This window comes from Monodon monoceros, unplaced genomic scaffold (assembly GCF_005190385.1).
Source record: "Monodon monoceros isolate NGI ecotype Baffin Bay Population unplaced genomic scaffold, NGI_Narwhal_1 Super_Scaffold_1, whole genome shotgun sequence".
NCBI lineage: Eukaryota > Metazoa > Chordata > Mammalia > Artiodactyla > Monodontidae > Monodon > Monodon monoceros.
In genome coordinates this window covers 61,178,259-61,196,701 of record NW_021703765.1, presented here as the reverse complement: position 1 = coordinate 61,196,701, position 18,443 = coordinate 61,178,259, and the positions used below count along the sequence as shown (strand labels likewise).

The following is an 18,443-nucleotide window of genomic DNA, read 5'->3' as shown; positions in this document are numbered from 1 at the left end:
TCCAGACCATCACTCTTAAGGGTTAGGAGATTATAAATCTGGGATGTGATCGTAATTGTATGATGAGAAGATAATACCCGTGTTTAGAATTATCTGTTTCATGATGTGGCCATTTTGATGGCCTATTTTCTCTTCCTTCAGGTTATCTCCTTTTTTTTTTTTTGACCGCACCCCACACGGCTTGCGGGATCTTAGTTCCCCAACCAGGGATTGAACCTGTGTCCCCTGCAGTGGAAGTGCCGAGTCCTAACCTCTGGACCACCAGGGAATTCCCCAAGTTATCTCCTTTTGAATGCGCTTCAGTAGTGTGTGTAAGGAGTTTGTCCATTTCATCAGTGTTGTTGAATTCATAATATTCCTTTATCCCTTTAATATCCTAGTAGTTATAGCCTCTTTTTTGTTCCTGATACTGGTAATTTGTGTCTTCTCTTTTTCTGGGTCAATTTGGCCAGGGGCTTATCAATTTGATTGTTCAGCTCAAAGAACCAGGTTTTGGTTTCACTGACTTTTCTCTCTTTTTATTTTCCTGTTTTCTGTTTAGTTTATTTATGCTAGTTATTATTTGCTTTTTTCTGCATAATTTGGATATTTGCTCTTTTTCTAGTTTCTTAAGGTGGAAGCTTAGGTCATTTAATTTGAAATTTTTGAACAAACTTTTGTGTCTAAGTTCATGAGGGGTATTGGTCTGTAGTTTCCTTACAGTGACTATCTTTGTGTTTTTAAAATTTATTTTTATTATTTGTTTATTTATTTATTTTTGACTGCGTTGGGTCTTGCTGCACACGGACTTTCTCTAGAAGCGGTGAGCGTGGGCTACTCTTTGTTGTGGTGCACGGGCTTCTCATTGCGGTGGCTTCTCTTGTGGAGCACGCGCTCTAGGTATGCAGGCTTCAGTAGTTGTAGCATGGGGGCTCAGTAGTTGTGGCTCACGGGTTTACTTGCTCCGAGGCATGTGGGATCTTCCCAGACCAGGGCTTGAACCTGTGTCCCCTACATTGGTAGGCAGATTATTAACCACTGTGCCACCAGGGAAGTCCAGTGTCTTTGGTTTTTGTATCAGGGTAATGCCTCAGGGAATGAGTTGGGAAGTGTTTCTTTCTCTTCCATTTGCGAGAACAGTTTGCAGGGGGGAAGAAATTTTCCTCTTCTGGGTTCTTCTCGTTGGTCTAATAATCTGATGACAGAAGACAGATTAACGTGAGAAAAACAAATTTAATTTTGTACATATGGAAGTCCTATAAGTATAGGATCTAAGAATTGACCAAAGCAGGCTGTTTATATACCTTTTTAGACAAAGAATCAGTAATTTATGAAGATTTGAGGAAAGAAAGGGGTTTTTGCTTGGGCTAGCAAGTTAATGAAGAAGTAACAAAGTTTGTTTATGCAGCTTTCTCAGCCTTAAATTCCCTATCTCCAGGGATCATGATGCCTCCCCATGGGAGCTTTGTTTCCTGCTTTCAGGGGAACAAAGGGTCAGAGTGTTCTTCTTGTACCAGCTGATTCTCAAGTAACTTCTTTTTTTTGTAAAATTTTGTTTATTCATTTATTTTTGGCTGCATTGGGTCTTCGTTGCTGCTCACAGGCTTTCTCTAGTTGCAGTGAGCAGGGCTACTCTTCGTTGCGGTGCGCGGGCTTCTCATTGTGGTGGCTTCTCTTGTTGCGGAGCACGGGCTCTAGGCGCACGACTTCAGTAGTTGTGGCATGTGGGCTCAGTAGTTGTGGCTCGTGGGCTCTAGAGCGCAGGCTCAGTAGTTGTGGCACATGGGCTTAGTTGCTCTGCGGCATGTGGGATCTTCCCAGACCGGGGCTTGAACCCGTGCTCCCTGCATTGGCAGGCAGATTCTTAACCACTGCACCACCAGGGAGGTCCCTCAAGTAACTTTAATTCAAAGTAATCAATATGCCACCAGCATATTTTGGGGTGGCCTGCCCTGAGCTCCATCAAGTTTTATAGGTCATTGATTTTATGCCTTTATACACATACATGTTACCCTCTGAGTACTATTTTAGCTGCATCCCACAAATTTTGGTATGTCATGTTTTCATTTTTATTCCATTCAAAATACTTTCTAATTTCCCTTGTTATTCATTTCCAAATATTTGGGAATTTTTCAGATACCTTTGTGTTACTGGATTTGTAATTTAGTTCCAATATTTAGAAAACATATTTTGTATTATTTGAATATGTTGTGTTAATCAAGACCTTTATTAAGAAGTGCCTGGGGGAAAAGAAGAAAAAAAAGTGCGTGGGGAATTCTCTGGCAGTCCAGTGATTAGTACTCCACACTTCCACTGCAGGGGCACAGGTTTGATCCCTGGTCAGGAAACTAAGATTCTGCATGCCGAGTAGCATGGCCAAAAAAAAAAAAAAAGTGCAAGTTGTAAACTTTTAATACAAATTAAAAATGAGGTTCCTAAAAACTGAAGTTGCCGAGATATGAAACAATTTAAGAACCTTTAAATATATATTGAGAAAAGCCAGGCTTTAAGAAAAACCAGGTTTGTCATTATCCAAAAGAGATGTCTTTAAGTAAAAGCCCATGCTGCATAGATAATGCAGATGGTGCTAGTGATCTGGTCAAGCACTTAAGGTCTTCAGCTTCCATCTTTTGTTCATTTCTTTTTATTTATTTATTTATTTATTTATTTATTTATGGCTGTGTTGGGTCTTGGTTGCTCCGCGTGGACTTTCTCTAGTTGTGGCGAGCAGCGGCTGCTCTTCATTGAGGTGTGCAGGCTTCTCATTGCGGTGTCTTCTCTTGTGGAGCTCTAGGCATGCAGGCTTCAGTAGTTGTGGCACGCGGGCTTCAGCAGTTGTGGCTCGCGGGCTCTAGAGCGCAGGCTTAGTAGTTTTGGCACATGAGCTTAGTTGCTCCGCAGCATGTGGGATCTTCCTGGATCAGGGATCGAACCCGTGTCCCCTGCATTGGCAGGCGGATTCTTAACCACAGCGCCACCAGGGAAGTCCCGTTTCATTTCTTATTGCTGCAATTTCATGTTCATTCTTGTTGGATGACTAAACCAGATGTCGGTAGAGATGGTTAGTGGGCTTTTACCCAGCCCACCCTGCTCACTCAGTTTATCCCAGTCTGCCTTCAAGTGCTGCTACACCACTTCACAACAATATATCAATACCTCCATTTCCCCCTCCTTGGCCTTTATGCTATTGAGTTGTTTTTTTAAAAATAAACTTATTTATTTATTTTTGGCTGTGTTGGGTCTTCGTTGCTGCGCGCAGGCTTTCTCTAGTTGTGACGAGTGGGGGCTTCTCTTCGTTGTGGTGCGTAGGCATCTCATTGCGGTAGCTTCTCTTGTTTCGGGGCTCGGGCTCTAGGGGCGTGGGCTTCAGTAGTTGTGGCATGCGGGCTCAGTAGTTGTGGCTTGCGAGCTCTAGAGCGCAGGCTCAGTAGTTGTGGCGCACGGGCTTAGTTGCTCTGCGGCATGTGGGATCCTCCTGGACCAGGGCTTGAACCCGTGTCCCCTGCATTGGCAGGCGGATTCTTTTTTTTTTTTTTTTTTTTTGCGGTATGCGGGCCTCTCACTGTTGCGGCCTCTCCCGTTGCGGAGCACAGGCTCCGGACGCGCAGACTCAGCGGCCACAGGCCCCGGACGCACAGGCTCAGTGGCCATGGCCCATGGGCCCAGCCGCTCTGCGGCATGTGGGATCTTCCTGGACCGGGGCACAAACCTGTGTCCCCTGCATCGGCTGGCGGACTCTCAACCACTGCGCCACCAGGGAAGTCCTATGCTATTGTTTGTTGTATGTTACTTCTATATGAGTTGTAAACCCCACAATAATAGATCTTTATTTTTGCTTTATCGTTCAATTATTTTTTTTTCAGTTTTTAACTTTATAGCATTACCTTAAACGTGTAAAGAGTTAATCTTATCACACTACACATGGCTGAATTTATTAAAGATATAAATCACAAATGAGGGCTTCCCTGGTGGCGCAGTGGTTGAGAGTCCGCCTGCCGATGCAGGGGACACGGGTTTGTGCCCCAGTCCGGGAAGATCCCACGTGCCGCGGAGCGTCTGGGCCCCGTGAGCCATGGCCGCTGAGCCTGTGCATCCGGAGCCTGTGTTCCGCAACGGGAGAGGCCACAACAGTAAGAGGCCCGCGTACCACAAAAAGAAAAAAAAAAAATCACAAATGAGTGACACAGTTACTTGCTACATATTCTTCCCATTACAACGGACAGGTTCATTAATCATACAGTGTATTTTATTATTAGAAGCTACAAAGGAGATCAAATCTCTAGTAATTTTTCTCCTTCTCTTTGATTAGTGTGTTGTTTCAGTGTGCAGATAAAATATAGTGTTAGTCACCAAGAGTCTCATGAGACTTTCGTTTTTCCAGTAAGAATATCTTTGTTAATTTGCAATGTAAAAATTCCCTATATCATTCTCTAGATCATGCATCATTTTCCATTAATTTGGTCATCAGATCAGGTAAAAAGTCTGTGTGCACCAATTTGCAGAAGTGGTCATCCAGAAGTAAGTGCTGGGCTCAATTATATTTTTTAAATATGGTATAAAGTCTTTTATATTTGCCCACATATTTAGCAGTTTTGTCATTCTTCAGTCCAATTTTGCAGTTACAATTTTCCATCTAGTATGATTTTCCTTCTTCCTGGAGAAATTCCTTTACCATTTTTTTTTTGTAGTGGTGACTACTACTCTCAGCTAATGATTAATTCTCTCAGCTTTTGAATGCCTGAAAACGTCTTCATTTTGCCTTTTATTTTAATTCTGTTGAGGTATAATTGACAAAGTATTCACTGAAAGTGTATAATTTGACAAGGTTTAATATTTATTAACATCTTGATTATCCATGAAATCATCACCTCAATCAAGATAATGAACATATCCATCACCCCCCAAAATTACCTGGTACCCCTTTGTAAATCCTTCCTTCTGCCTCACCCCCTTTCCCTCCCCCACTAATCCACATTTCTGTATTTTCTAGGATTTTATATGAATGGGATCATTGAGTTAATTTGTTGTTGTTTGGATTCTTTCACTCACTATAATTATTTTGAGATTCACCCATGTTGTTGCAACACGGTTCATTTTTATTGCTGAGTATCTCCTTTTTTGTGTGTGGTAAACTACACATGACAAAAGTTACCATTTTAACCATTTTTAAGTGTATAATTCAGTAGCATTAAGTACATTTACATGCTGTATAACCATCAGCACTATTTCCAGAACTTTTTCATCATTCTCAAATGGTCTTAGTATATAATCTGCTGGGGAGTTTTTTAGTTTTTATACAATTTTTTAAAAATAAATTTATTTATTGATTTATTTATGGCTGTGTTGGGTCTTCGTTGCTGTGCACGGGCTTTCTGTCATTGGGGTGAGCCGGGGCTACTCTTCGTTGAGGTGCGCGGGCTTCTCATTGTCGTGGCTTCTCTTGTTGCGGAGCATGGGCTCTAGGCACATGGGCTCAGTAGTTGTGGCTCGTGGGCTCTAGAGCGCAGGCTCAGTGGTTGTAGTGCACCGGGCTTAGTTGTTCCGCGGCATGTGGGATCTTCCCAGACCAGGGCTTGAACCCATGTCCCCTGCATTGGCAGGCGGATTCTTAACCACTGTGCCACCAGGGAAAGCCCTTTTATACAATTTTTAAAGTACACTTTTCATTTATAGTTACTACAAACTATTTATAATCTGTTGTTAATCTCATCCAGTGTGTTTTTCATTTCAGACATTGTCTTTTTTTTATCATTAGCAATTTGAGTTAGGTCTTTTTTATATCAAACATGTCTCTCCTTATCATGCTCATTTTTTCCTGTACTTTCCTGAGCATGTAGATATATAATAGTTATTTTAATGTCCTTGTTTACTAATTCTATCATCTGTCATTTCTGGGTCTGTTTTTATTGATTGCTTTTTCTCTTCATATGGTAATATTGTCTGACTTTTCTAGGTTTTATTTTTTAATTTTCTGGTGTATATGGTAAGTTTAGGTTGGATACCAGACATGAATTTTACATTATTGGGTGTTAGAGTTTTTTGGCTGTTCTTTCAACTGTTTCTAGGCTTTTGGGAGGTTGCTATTAGTATACCTGGGAACAGTTTGATCCTTTTGAGGCTTGCTATTCAGCTTTCTTAAGTGGGTTCAGACCAGCCTTTAGGGTTGGCCTCACTTGGCCCCACTACTGAGGACTCCACCCAGTGCTCTGTGAGTTAGGATATCTTTCTGCCATGGCAGGTGTGAGCTCAGGGGTCCCTCCCCACCTGTGCTGAGCAGCCCACAGTGGGGACTCGGGGGCCCCCTGCTGATCTCCCTGAGCTCTCTCCATGCAGCTGTCTCTCCTCCAAATAGAAAGCCAGCACCAGGCTTTCTAGCTGCCTTGACCTCTCTCAACACAGGATTCTCTCTGCTCACCTCAGGGAGATCCCTGGGTTTCTCCTCTCTCAGCTGCAGCCTGGACAGTCCCCAGCAGCCTTCTGGGGCATCTGTAGGGCTTGCCTTGTTTCCGTGCTCTAAGGAATCACTTGCTGTCTTCTGCTGCCTATTGTCTAATGACTGAAAAGTGTTACATCATGTTTTTTTTCTAAGCCATTGTTAATATCAGGTTGGTAAATACAGCCTTAGGTGGAAATAAAATGGCTTGACTGCTTATTTGTATAAATTTTTAAAAATTTATTTATTTTATTTTTGGCTGCATTGGGTCTTTGTTGCTGCATGCAGGCTTTTCTCTAGTTGCGGCGAGCGGGGGCTGCTCTTCGTTGCGGTGTGTGGGCTTCTCATTGCGGTGGCCTCTCTTGTTGCGGAGCACGGGCTCTAGGCGCACGGGCTTCAGTAGTTGTGGCACATGGGCTCAGTAGTTCTGGCTCACGGGCTCTAGAGCACAGGCTCAGTAGTTGTGGCGCACGGGCTTAGTTGCTCCGCGGCATGTGGGATCTTCCCAGACCAGGGCTTGAACCCGTGTCCCCTGCATTGGCAGGCGGATTCTTAACCACTGCGCCACCAGGGAAGGCCTTGTAAAAATTTTTAACGTTTTTTATTGATTGCTGGGAAGATGTTTTATTTACTTGTTTATTTATTTATTTATTTGGTTGTGCTGGGTCTTAGTTGCGGCAGGCAGGCTCCTTAGTGGTGGCTCGCAGGCTCCTTAGTTGTGGCAGGCGGGCTCCTTAGGTGTGGTATGCGAACTCTTAGTTGTGGCATGCATGTAGGTTCTAGTTCCCTGGCCAGGGATCAAACCCGGGCCCCCTGCATTGGGAGTGTGGAGTCTTAACTGCTGTGCCACCAGGGAGGTCTCGCTGGGAAGATGTTTTTAATGGCTGTATTCCTGTTCACAGTTCAAGTGTGTCTCCATCCATGCTCAGACATAAAATGACCATTGGAAGCTCATGGGAAAATAATGTCTGATAAGACGTTAAGAAACCAAAAGATTTTAGAGATATTAATTTAAGACGTTGGGTCTCATTTGCGTGCCACATAGTGACAACTGCCTTGAAGCTGAGGGGGCCTCACGTGTATATTCTCGTTCCCAGCGCGAGTGCATCTCTATCCACGTGGGGCAGGCGGGGGTCCAGATCGGCAATGCCTGCTGGGAGCTCTACTGCCTTGAACATGGAATTCAGCCCGACGGCCAGATGCCAAGCGACAAAACCATCGGCGGTGGGGATGACTCGTTCAACACGTTCTTCAGTGAGACCGGGGCTGGCAAGCATGTGCCCAGAGCCGTGTTCGTGGACCTGGAGCCCACCGTGGTCGGTAGGTACCCTTAGACTTAGAAGGGGAAGCACAGAACCTTTGCTGCGTTCCTCCAGATCAGAAGCCCGAGGTAGTTTCCAAGGGGAGCTGCCAGGAGAGAGCACCTTTCAGTGGTGGCCACCCAGGAGAGAACAGAATGTCACCTTAGAGCCCGTGAGACCCAGGCCACAGAGGGCGCCCGGCAAAAGTCACGCTGATGTCTAGTATGTCAGGGCCATTTCAGCAACACCCCGGGTGTAGCTGTGGGTGTGAACAAAACACGCACACGCAGAACCGCCTGTGCGGTGTGAGCATTCCCTCGCCTTTGGGAACTGGCCACACTGGCATTTGTTCCTCGGGTTGACTGGACCTTCCCGGAGCCATAAACAGCAGATGAGGCATGTGTATCACACGGAGACCTTTTCTGTGAGACGCTGACACTGCTGGCCTGCGAGGCGCAGCACGTGCCTGTAGAATTGAAGGTTTCCCCGGACCTGGCCATCCCGGTGAGTCAGCGACCGTCCTTAGAGTCTCGGGCACGCTGTCCTCTCTGCAGATGAAGTGCGCACGGGGACCTACAGGCAGCTCTTCCACCCGGAGCAGCTGATCACCGGGAAGGAGGACGCGGCCAATAACTACGCCAGAGGCCATTACACCATCGGCAAGGAGATCGTCGATCTGGTCCTGGACCGGATCCGCAAACTGGTGAGAAGGGCCCTGGGAGGGCCTCCTGGACAGGAGGGGAGGCCCGGGATCTCCCCGGGACATCACTTTGGCAAAACCCAGCAGAACCATGAGTGCAGGGTCTTCCTTTCCGGTGTGGCCGCAGTGCGTCCACGTCTGTAACTGCTAAGTGTGATGTGTGTTCCCTGTGGATGGGTTGAACCCGTATAGTGAACCTGCAGAGGAAGAGTGTGCCGTGACCGGGGCCTGTGGGGGCCCGTGGGAGTGGTGGCACGGCTCGTGCGGGCGTGGCCTCACGGCCTCTGCTGTCCCGCAGGCGGACCTGTGCACGGGCCTGCAGGGCTTCCTCATCTTCCACAGCTTCGGGGGCGGCACCGGCTCGGGCTTTGCGTCTCTGCTCATGGAGCGGCTCTCGGTGGACTACGGCAAGAAGTCCAAGCTGGAGTTCGCCATCTACCCGGCCCCCCAGGTGTCTACAGCTGTGGTGGAGCCCTACAACTCCATCCTGACCACGCACACGACCCTGGAGCACTCGGACTGTGCCTTCATGGTGGACAACGAGGCCATCTATGACATCTGCCGGCGCAACCTGGACATCGAGCGGCCCACGTACACCAACCTTAACCGTCTGATCGGGCAGATCGTGTCCTCCATCACGGCCTCCCTGCGCTTTGACGGTGCCCTCAACGTGGACCTGACGGAGTTCCAGACCAACCTGGTGCCCTACCCCCGCATCCACTTCCCCCTGGCCACGTACGCCCCAGTCATCTCGGCCGAGAAGGCCTACCATGAGCAGCTGTCCGTGGCCGAGATCACCAACGCCTGCTTCGAGCCGGCCAACCAGATGGTCAAGTGTGACCCTCGCCACGGCAAGTACATGGCCTGCTGCATGCTGTACAGGGGGGACGTGGTCCCCAAAGACGTCAATGCGGCCATCGCCACCATCAAGACCAAGCGCACCATCCAGTTTGTGGACTGGTGCCCGACTGGGTTCAAGGTAGGCTGGGCGGTAGCGCATGTTTACATTCCGCCTGTGGCAGATCCTGGGACGGGGTGCTGCCCCTTTGTGGAGGGTACCCTGATACAGGGAAGCCAGGCTGGGTCATGGATTAGTAAGTTGGGGGACAGTTCTCATTCTTTCACTGGTGTCTCTAGAACTTCCTTCCTGAGTCATCACGTGATACAGCTCTGTGAGTGTATTTTTACGGAAATTATCTGGAGGAGTTCTTGGGTGGAAAACATAGATTGATTTAGAAATAAGATGTTTTTTCTTATAGTAATTTTTCTTAGAATATAAATGTAGGAATTTTCTGGGCGTTTTGGTAATTTATGGGGATATTTGAACTTGGGGCACTACTGTAAACTGACTGTTGTCTCTGAATTCTGCTTGATTCCATCGGCATGTAAAAATTACATCCAATTTAAGTGTCGTATGGAACGTTTGATTTACAGCACTGTCATGAATCCTTCTGTGGAGAAGTGGAGATTGGGGAGCCTATACAGTGTGTCTTGGGTTGTCCTTAGACCCAGCTTGCTCCGACCTTCCACTGGACACAGGACAGAAACCTTGCTCCTTACTTGATTCCCAGCCTTCCCTCTGGGAATGGAATTGTGCTTCCCTGAGCCCTGCTCTTAGGGCCTCCGCTGGCTCAGACATTCGCTGCTGCGGTGGGTTCTTACCTAGGAGTCTGGGTTTCTTCCTCTGGTCCAGGGCTCAGCACAGCTGGCCGACCCATCACCTGGTTTTGTTAATGGTTTCATGTGAGCACAGCCGTCCCCACTCATTGGCTCATTGCTGTGGCAGCTCTTGTGCTGCAAAGACAGGGTTGAGTATCCGTGACAGAGCCCCTGTGGCTCAGCAGCCTAGAACGTGTGCTGTAGCCCCCTTGACAGACCCTGTATCTCCTGCCAAAACCTCTGGTCATGTGATCCCTGGTCTGAAGCTTGGACTGCCTCTCCCTTGGTCCCAGTGCTGGGATCTCGTTCCCTCCCTCTTACTAAGCGTTCATGTGGGCCACGTCCATGGCAGTGGTCACACAGCGTCAGGGACCTCTGACAGTGTGCTTGTTACTCTGCTGTGTACACTGTTTGTTGGGAAAGCAGGGGGTGTGACCTGCCCTCGTGATTCTGCCACAGTTGTGTTCTCTGGATTTGCCTGGGTGGAAAAGGCTCAGCTACAGACATTAATCCCTATCTTGTTGAACCCTCTGGAGAAAATAACATATGAAGAATCCCAAGCAGTGTCCCTTCTTAGAGGGAAGATAGTCCTATCACCTGGGTACCTATCACGTCACAGTTGCTGGGACACAGCCCCTCCAGCAGCTTGGGTGTGAGCCAGGGTGGCAGGCTCTGGGGCTCCTCTTTCCATTTTCCTTGTCTGGAAACCAGAACCCTGCTTTCCTGGCACCTTGCCTGGCACACAGCTGGGCCCAGAGTACAGGGTGGCCCCAGCCTCCCCGGGTCGCCAGTGGGCACCTCCATGCCTTCTGTTTCCACAAACGCAGCCACCATTCCTGGATTGACGGAAGCTTCACGCAGTGCCTTCTCCCCTTCTTTGGCAGGTGGGCATCAACTACCAGCCCCCCACGGTGGTCCCAGGGGGAGACCTGGCCAAGGTGCAGCGGGCCGTGTGCATGCTGAGCAACACCACGGCCATCGCCGAGGCCTGGGCCCGCCTGGACCACAAGTTCGACCTCATGTATGCCAAGCGTGCCTTTGTGCACTGGTATGTGGGGGAGGGCATGGAGGAGGGCGAGTTCTCGGAGGCCCGGGAGGACCTGGCAGCGCTGGAGAAAGATTACGAAGAGGTGGGCGTGGACTCGGTGGAAGCGGAGGCCGAGGAAGGGGAAGAGTACTAAACGGGAGGGAGAGGCTAGTGGCCCCCTGTACCCCGCCAACTGTCATGTTACAGATGTTTATCTACAGTTTCTGAATTAAACCTCTGTCTCTTGTGCTCACCTGGAACACGCTCATCTGTCCACAGGAGCAGGGAGGACCCCTCTGCTGGGCCATGTGGACGGCTGTCCAGCTGCTTGGGCTGCGCTGCTGGGGTGGGTGGACCTACATCTGTAAGGAGCCTCTGCTTGTGTGACGTGACCCAAGGGCAAAAAGTCAGTGTTTCCAATCCAAGGTTTTAAAACAAATAGTTCTAGGAAAACTGAGTTAGGTTTTTCAATTGAATTTGCCATTTTTCAGGCTTCTTTATTGACGGGACAAGTGGACTAAGGTGTAAAAGCTTAGAATTGGAGTTTGAAAACCTGAGGTCCATGTAAACCTGTAAAACTGGGGCAAATGTGGAAGGTCAAGACATTTTGGGGGTAAGGGTTTTACTGGATTCTCTGTGGCATGCGTGACCCACAGAGGGTTAAAAGCTCTAGGTCACAGCCCTTCTGTGCTCAAACCCCTGCTGCACCTGAGCGCCCTGGGAGGGCCTCAGTGAAAAGGCAGAAGACCTGGTAATATGCACATTTTCTCACAGGCTCAAAAATGAGGTCTGGGAGGTGGGGTCACTGGTTGAAGTCACTTGGTTGGTTCAGCTGAAGCATGACGAGGACCAGCACACAGAACTAATTCTAAATCTCTGTGCCTTAATATATTCAAAAGGTAACAGAAGACATCTTGAACAGACCCTCAGGTTTTCAAAGAGGTTTATTACCAACAGGAGGAGCAGCCTGTCTGAGAGGCTGGCGGCCTGCGGTGGGCCCGTGCAAATCCTCTTGCTCAGGTGTTGCTCCGTGTGGGGCTCTTCCCCGGCCCGCCCACCTTGGGCAGCCTGGTGGCGCTGGGCTGGCGGGGCATCCTCTGGCTGGATCCTTCCCGGACACTGCGTTCTGGCAGCGTCGGGCCTCCGCCAAGGGCACCGCTGCCTTTGTTCCTCCCTGAGCAGACACAGAACACAGGTGTTAGCAACCGGGCAGAGGCCACCTCGCAACACCTATTGTCTGTGTCCCGAGAGCAGTGCCAGGGGCAGCTCGGCGTGTCGACCCCCAGCAACTGCCCTCCCCGCCAGACATGGTGACGCAGGAAGCGTGTTAGTCAGGCTTCTGGATTTGGATCTTGGAAGCTCTTCCTCATACATTTTCCTCCCTCTCCCCTCAGTGTTCTACAAATATTCAGGTTCACTGGGTCCTATGACTGGGCTCCTGCTGAGGACGCGCCCTGTCCATGGGGCGGTCACGCTCAGGTGCAGAGCACAGCTCTGGCCGCTCCCCCACTGGTAACCTGCCAGATTTAGCCTGTCTTCTGCCGACAGCCAGGAAGGTCTGCAGTCATGCCTGGGCCAGTGCCTGTGGCATCAGCAACAGAGAGGACCCCGGGGGACAAGCGTGCCTGGGCCACAGTCCCTCCCCGCTGGGCCTGCTTCAACCTGGGCTCTCCTTCGGCCCGCAGCTCTGACCCCCAGCCTCCATCCCGGTTTAGTCCAACAGCCTGCAGTGGGGAACGGGGGGCTCTTGGACAGAAGACATGACAGTTTCCTAGGGGCTTGTTGTTTCTGCTCACCGGCTGTCACTTGGGCAAGGGGAGGGACCTGCATTTGAGACTCAAGTCCGTGCTCTAATCCTCACACCTAGCTTCTCCCCAGGACTCCTGCAGGGATAGGATGGCCCTTCTCAAGACACTTCCTGGGAAAGTTCTTCCTCAGAGAGCAGGAGGTCTGTGCTGCCTGGCACGGGGGGTGGGTTGCAGTGGCATCAGCTTGGAACCCTGAAAGCTTGGGTTTTCCTGGCGTTGCTTCTCCCCAAGAGCCCATGTGTACTCTATTTGACAGAAGTGTAGTAGTAATGGGTTCCCCAGTGCCGGGTGGAGTAGACAGGAGCATGTGGTAGGGTGAAGCTGGGCCAACTCTGTCCCAGTGACTCCCGGAGACAGAAGCAAAGAGAAGCATCACCCCTCATCTCTGGTACAAATGCTAATCTTCTGGTCCCCACTGATTGACCCTGTGAGTACATGGGCCCCACCACTCTGCAGGGTCTCCCAGTGTGCCAGTGCCCTGCTCAGGCCATGCTTCCCCCTCCCCACCAAGGCTGAGCCAGGCCAAATCAGGTCCGTGGAGCCCGTGGCTTCGCCCCCGGTGCCGGGTTCTCCCAAAGCACAGCTCAGGCGCAGCTCCACCGCAAGCAGCAGGGTGGGTCCCAGCTGCAGGCCTCACTTTGAAGCCAGCTTTGCTTTCGCTTGCACATGTGTGAGTTTCCTCTCCCCCTCAGTGTAATGACCAGGGCCCCTCTGGACACTCAAGGATGAGAGGAAACTAGAAAAGAGCAAGTAATGTTCATCTTTAAATCTGACGAGGCCGATAAACCCTGGAAGTAAGAAACCAATGTAACTTTGAGTCATAGAAGGTGTCAAAGAAAACTATTTTAAGGATGAAAATAGCCCATTTATCCAGCTCAGTGTGATTCTTAGAACCCTAAAGGAATCACATGCTTTGGGCATTCGTGGGGAGACCCACTCAGGCCTCATTTTACACGCGGCTGTGGAGGTCAAGAAGGTTTGCAGAGCCCAGTGGACCCAGCAAGGGGCATCTGGGAGCTCGTCAGGCCTGCTCCAGCTCCCTCCTGACAGGGTTATTAGGGTCCGATGGAATGCAGTGAGGACTGGGGCTGAGCCAAGGGTGACCACAAGCTGCGGTGGGGGTGGTGGGGACATGCTCCCAGGCCTGGTTCCTGTGGGGCCCTCTTAAGGGTCAAAGACAGATAAGGGTGTCTGTTAAAAACAGTCCGGTTTACCCTCCTACCCCTGAAACCAGCTGTGGCCACTCAGTGTTGGATGCCCCCTAATGAAGCAAATGCCCCAAATTCACCAGCCCATTGCCACCCGTGACTCAGGGGGGGGGCCCTGAAGCTGGGGAACCACCCAGACCAGGTAGGACCCACTCTGCCATTGACCTTTGGAGTGGCCCCCCGGGATCCCTGATCACCCACCCTGAGAGCTCTGCCACAGAGCTGGGCAGGAACGAGAATTATAGAAAGCCCCAGAGCGCTTTCTCCTGGGTGGTGGGCGCACCCCGTTATGGAGTCACACAGACAAGATGGCTGCTGAGGCCAAATGTCAGTGACCGGCTGTGAGCCAACACTGAAGGCATGTTGTGTGCGGAGGGGTGGGGGGACGGGTGGGTGAGAAATGAGAGGGAAAGAATACACCACAGCCCTGCTATCTGCAAGGCCAGCTGGCGGGGTCTGGTGGCCAGGGGTGTGCAGAGCACACAGCAGGGGCTTGATCGGTGCTTCCAGAACAGATACAGACAGAACAATGCACAACACGGACTGCACGTGTGCGCTTTAACCCTTAACTCAGCCCACACTTCTGGGGAGGTGATCCCCACATGGACATGCCTGTGACTCCTCCAGGCACACGGCCCGATGCCGTGTTGGGGAGAAGCTCAGTGTGAGTGCTCTGCAGCTGTGCTGCCCCCAGAGATGGGCTGCGAGCCACCTGCGTGGTCTTTAGCTTTTTTAAGAGCCATGTTAAAAAGTAAAAGAAACAGGAAATTGACTTAAATGTTTCAATTAACCCAAACATCCAGTATGTCATTTTAGCGGGTAATCAGTATAAAAGTTATCCATGAGGTGTCCATTCCTTCTGGTGCCAACGCTCGGGTACCTGTCCTCATGGCTCCACACACCAGACTCCACCTTATGCTTTCTGGGGGGGACATCTTTTTAGAATGTGTGGTTTCCCTAAACTTCAACAGCACCCAACTGAACCTAACTCCACGTCCTTACGAAGACAAGCCCCTGAGCTCTCAGGACAGAAATGGTGAGCCTGACAGGTCTCACAGGGCACCTGGATGGCCAGGAACTCAGAGAGCGAAGCCCTTGAGTGGGGCTCCAGCCCTTGGTCTGGGTCAATCTCACTCCGATTCTGAGGGAAACCTAAGGCCAGCTGGCTCCAACGTTCCCAAACCCCCACCACCAGCCTAGACCACCAAGGTCCCCCATTGCTTACTCTGTGACAATGCTCCTTATTTTCTCTACCCAGATCCTGCCATTAACCAGGTGACCAGAGATCTGTGTGGAGAGATGCTTTGACATGCAGCCTCAGAGATCTATCTCATTGGTGGCCTCTGCCTCTCGGCCTCAGTGTACTCCTGGCACGGCCCCTTATCTGCCCTCTACCTCCACTGGGCATCTCCCCAGGGCCTCAGTGCCCTTGTACCCTGGCTGGTGGCCACCCAGCCCAGCAGGACCTATGGCCTGAGCACTCAAGGGGAAACGACCATGTGGGGCCCAGTGCCCCATGCCTCTCCATTCCCTGGCCCGGGGCTTCCTCCCCACCTCCCATCCCTCTATGCAGTGCTCCCAGCCCCGCACCCCAACACACCCTTGACTGCACCCTCTCCCTCCCTCCCCCCACACCCTAGCTCAGCCCCCTCCCAGGGGATGCAGCAGCGCACAGGACTCTGCAGCTGGTGCAAGGGCCCTGCCCCCAGCTTGTTTAACTCCTGCTACTCCAGCAAGGCCGGTGCTGTCCTTCGAGACTGGACGCCCGTCACTGTCGGTATGTCTAGCCACTGGACAGACAGCGTGTCCACCCTGCAGCCCCACTGTGCCCTCAGCACTGAGAGCAGGCCTGGCACTGAGCAAGGGAGGGAGTGGCAAAACACCTGAGTGAGGGGATCTCTCTCCTTTAGTCCCCACGCTCCTCAGGCCCCCTGTCCAAGCTCCAGGCACTCCTGGAACAGCAAGGTGGGTGATGCAGTGAGGGGCACGTGGGAGGGTGCAGCTAGAGCTCCCATGGGATTTCACACTCTAACACACCAGCCTCATCGTGCCTGGCAGTGCCTGGAAGGCACCCCCAGCTCAGAAACCAGGCAGTTGAGGGGACCCATGGTCTGATCCTCCAGGCAACCAGTCCAGGTGGGTGATGACATCTAAGAGGCCCAGGTGCCTGTCACACCTCAGGCTTTGCTCTCCACAGCACACCATGCTGTCCCTTCCCCGCCCCTTGGGTGTCCTCCTCTGGGCTGGGGGCAGCTCTACAGAGTCTCACCAGCAGAGTTAGCCTTTGGGGACGGGGTGTGGGCCTGTCCTGTGAGCACTGCACTTGTCTCTAGTGAGCGGAGCTGTGAAATCACGCCCTCAGTCCCTAAGCTGCGGGGCAGGGATGGCTCACTGGGTCCTGCCCTTGCAGCTCAAAGCTGCTCTGGCTTTCTGGGGGCCACAGCAGTTTCCACGGAAACAGGAGAGAGTACCAACCCCCAGAGATAAACCAATAAACGCAACCTGCAAAAGGAGAGAACAGGCAGCAAGAGAACCGGAGGGAACCGGGGGGCCCCGGAGAAAGAGGCGAGTGCGAGGCAGCTGGGCCGTGGAGCAGAACTGGAGAGGCCGCAGGCTGCAGGGCCGAGGAAAAGGAGGGCCTTGCGGGGGGGGTACAGTTCTCGGCAGAGAGAAAGGAGGCTGCTGGAGGTCAGAGAGAGACACAAAGAGAGCAGACAGCGTGCATCAGTGAGGAGGCCTGCACTCCAGTGCCCAGGGCCTCTCAGGACGGGGTCACGGGCGCCCAGGGCCAAGGCACACCCACCCACAGGGCCCAGCTGCCCTCTGCCCCAACGTCAGCCCCTTCTCAGGATGTTTCTGGCTAAGGAGCCAGCCTGGAGGTTCTGCTGCATTTCAGAGGGTTTTTGGGATGGGGAGCAGAAGTTAACACCCGAAGCGGATTAGAGCTCCATCATGACACCCTGGTCACCAGCACCTGCTCATCCCCCAGCCGTGACCCTCCAGACTGAGGAGGCCCCTCGGGCCTCTGTACCCTGCCAGCCATGGCTTCCAGGCTGCGCCCACTCACAGCCCAAGGATGGAAGCTTCGCTGTCCAGATTCCTGGGTAGGACCTGGGCCGGGTGGGGCGCCAACAAGGGCACGCAGGAAAGCCTCTGCCCGCCCTGCTCCCTGAGGACTTCCGCAGAGGCTATACAGGCCATGAGGACAGGAACCAAAGCTGCCTTGTTCCCACGTTTGAGGGATAAAAACGTTCAGAGCAAAGGTGGGGAGGAACTGGGGTCGCAAAAGTCCCAGACGAGGTCTAGCCTGCCTGGGTCTCCCACCCTGTGTCCTCCCGATCTGGAAGTGCACCCTCAAAAGGTGGCAGCAAAGTCGAAGCTAGGGACGAGAGCCCAAGGGGCCAGACCTTGGATGGGCCCAGCCTGTCCTGGGACAAGAGGAACAGAAAGGCCTGCACTCACGGCCAAGCCCGCGCGGTGCCAGGCGCTGCTCCCCTTCCGCCCCCGTCCCCCTCCCCGCCGCCCAGGCCCGGCTCTGACCTCGGGTCTCAGGCACGCTGGGCGTGGGCAGGGGCGCCGCCGCGGGGTCCTGGGGCTCGCTCGCCAGCCTCTGCCCGGCGCACATGGACTTGAGCATCTGGAAGACTGCGAGGGGCGCCACGTTTAGCTTCAGCAAGTCCACCAGGATCCTGGCGAGAACACACGCTCCGGCAGTGAGCCCTACTCGCCCGGTCCGGCCGTCCCCGGGGACCCCGACTCCCCCGGGACCCCGCCTCCGCCGGGCGCTCACTTGAACACGTCGGGGTCCATGGCGCCGCCCGCCGCCTGCGCCAGCTCGAACAGCTCCATCTCCTCGGCGCTCAGCACCTTCTTCCGCCGCAGCGCCAGCTTCTGCAGGGCCGCCTCCAGCCCCGGTGGCGGCCCCGGCCCGGGCCCCGCGCCCGGCGCCGCCATCTGCGGACCGCAGAGGGTGTGCGCCGCTCGGTCCGGTCCCCGCTCCGACCGGCCCCGCCCGGTCCGGCCCGCCGCGCCCCCTACCGGCCCGCCGCGCGCCCCTCTCCCCGCAGCGCCCACGCCATCCGGCGCTCAGACCCGGGCCCGGGCGGCTGCAGGCGTGCGTAAGACCGGGCCCTTGGAGACGGAGCTTCCCCGCGCGCTAGCCGAGGTGGCGGCACCCAGTACAGCGCGGGCATTCTGTGGGCGCTCAATAAATGCCCATCGGGCCCAGAGCGTAACTGTTCCGTGCCGACTCCCCGGTAGGGGGCGCGCCTCGAAGCCCTAACGCACCGACACGTCTTTGCGCACGCGCGCTCCTTACGGCGGATTTC

At 52.6% G+C, this 18,443-nt stretch overlaps 2 protein-coding genes across 2 annotated transcripts; one reads left to right on the top strand and one right to left on the bottom strand.

Annotated features, from left to right (window-relative positions):
* Positions 1-7,514: 7,514 nt before the first annotated feature.
* Positions 7,515-11,335, top strand: LOC114898676 (tubulin alpha-3 chain-like). Its single transcript, XM_029228589.1, has 4 exons — positions 7,515-7,732; positions 8,268-8,416; positions 8,712-9,392; positions 10,957-11,335. Exons 1-4 carry the CDS (start codon positions 7,612-7,614, stop codon positions 11,251-11,253), a joined length of 1,248 nt encoding a protein of 415 aa, XP_029084422.1. The 5' UTR covers positions 7,515-7,611; the 3' UTR covers positions 11,254-11,335.
* Positions 11,336-12,025: 690 nt separating this feature from the next.
* MZT2B (mitotic spindle organizing protein 2B) lies at positions 12,026-18,117 on the bottom strand. Its single transcript, XM_029228603.1, has 3 exons — positions 17,906-18,117; positions 17,656-17,804; positions 12,026-12,273 (listed from the first exon to the last, which is right to left on the bottom strand). The coding sequence occupies exons 1-3, from the start codon at positions 18,067-18,069 to the stop codon at positions 12,116-12,118; spliced, it is 471 nt and encodes a 156-aa protein (XP_029084436.1). The 5' UTR covers positions 18,070-18,117; the 3' UTR covers positions 12,026-12,115.
* Between the last annotated feature and the right edge of the window lie 326 nt (positions 18,118-18,443).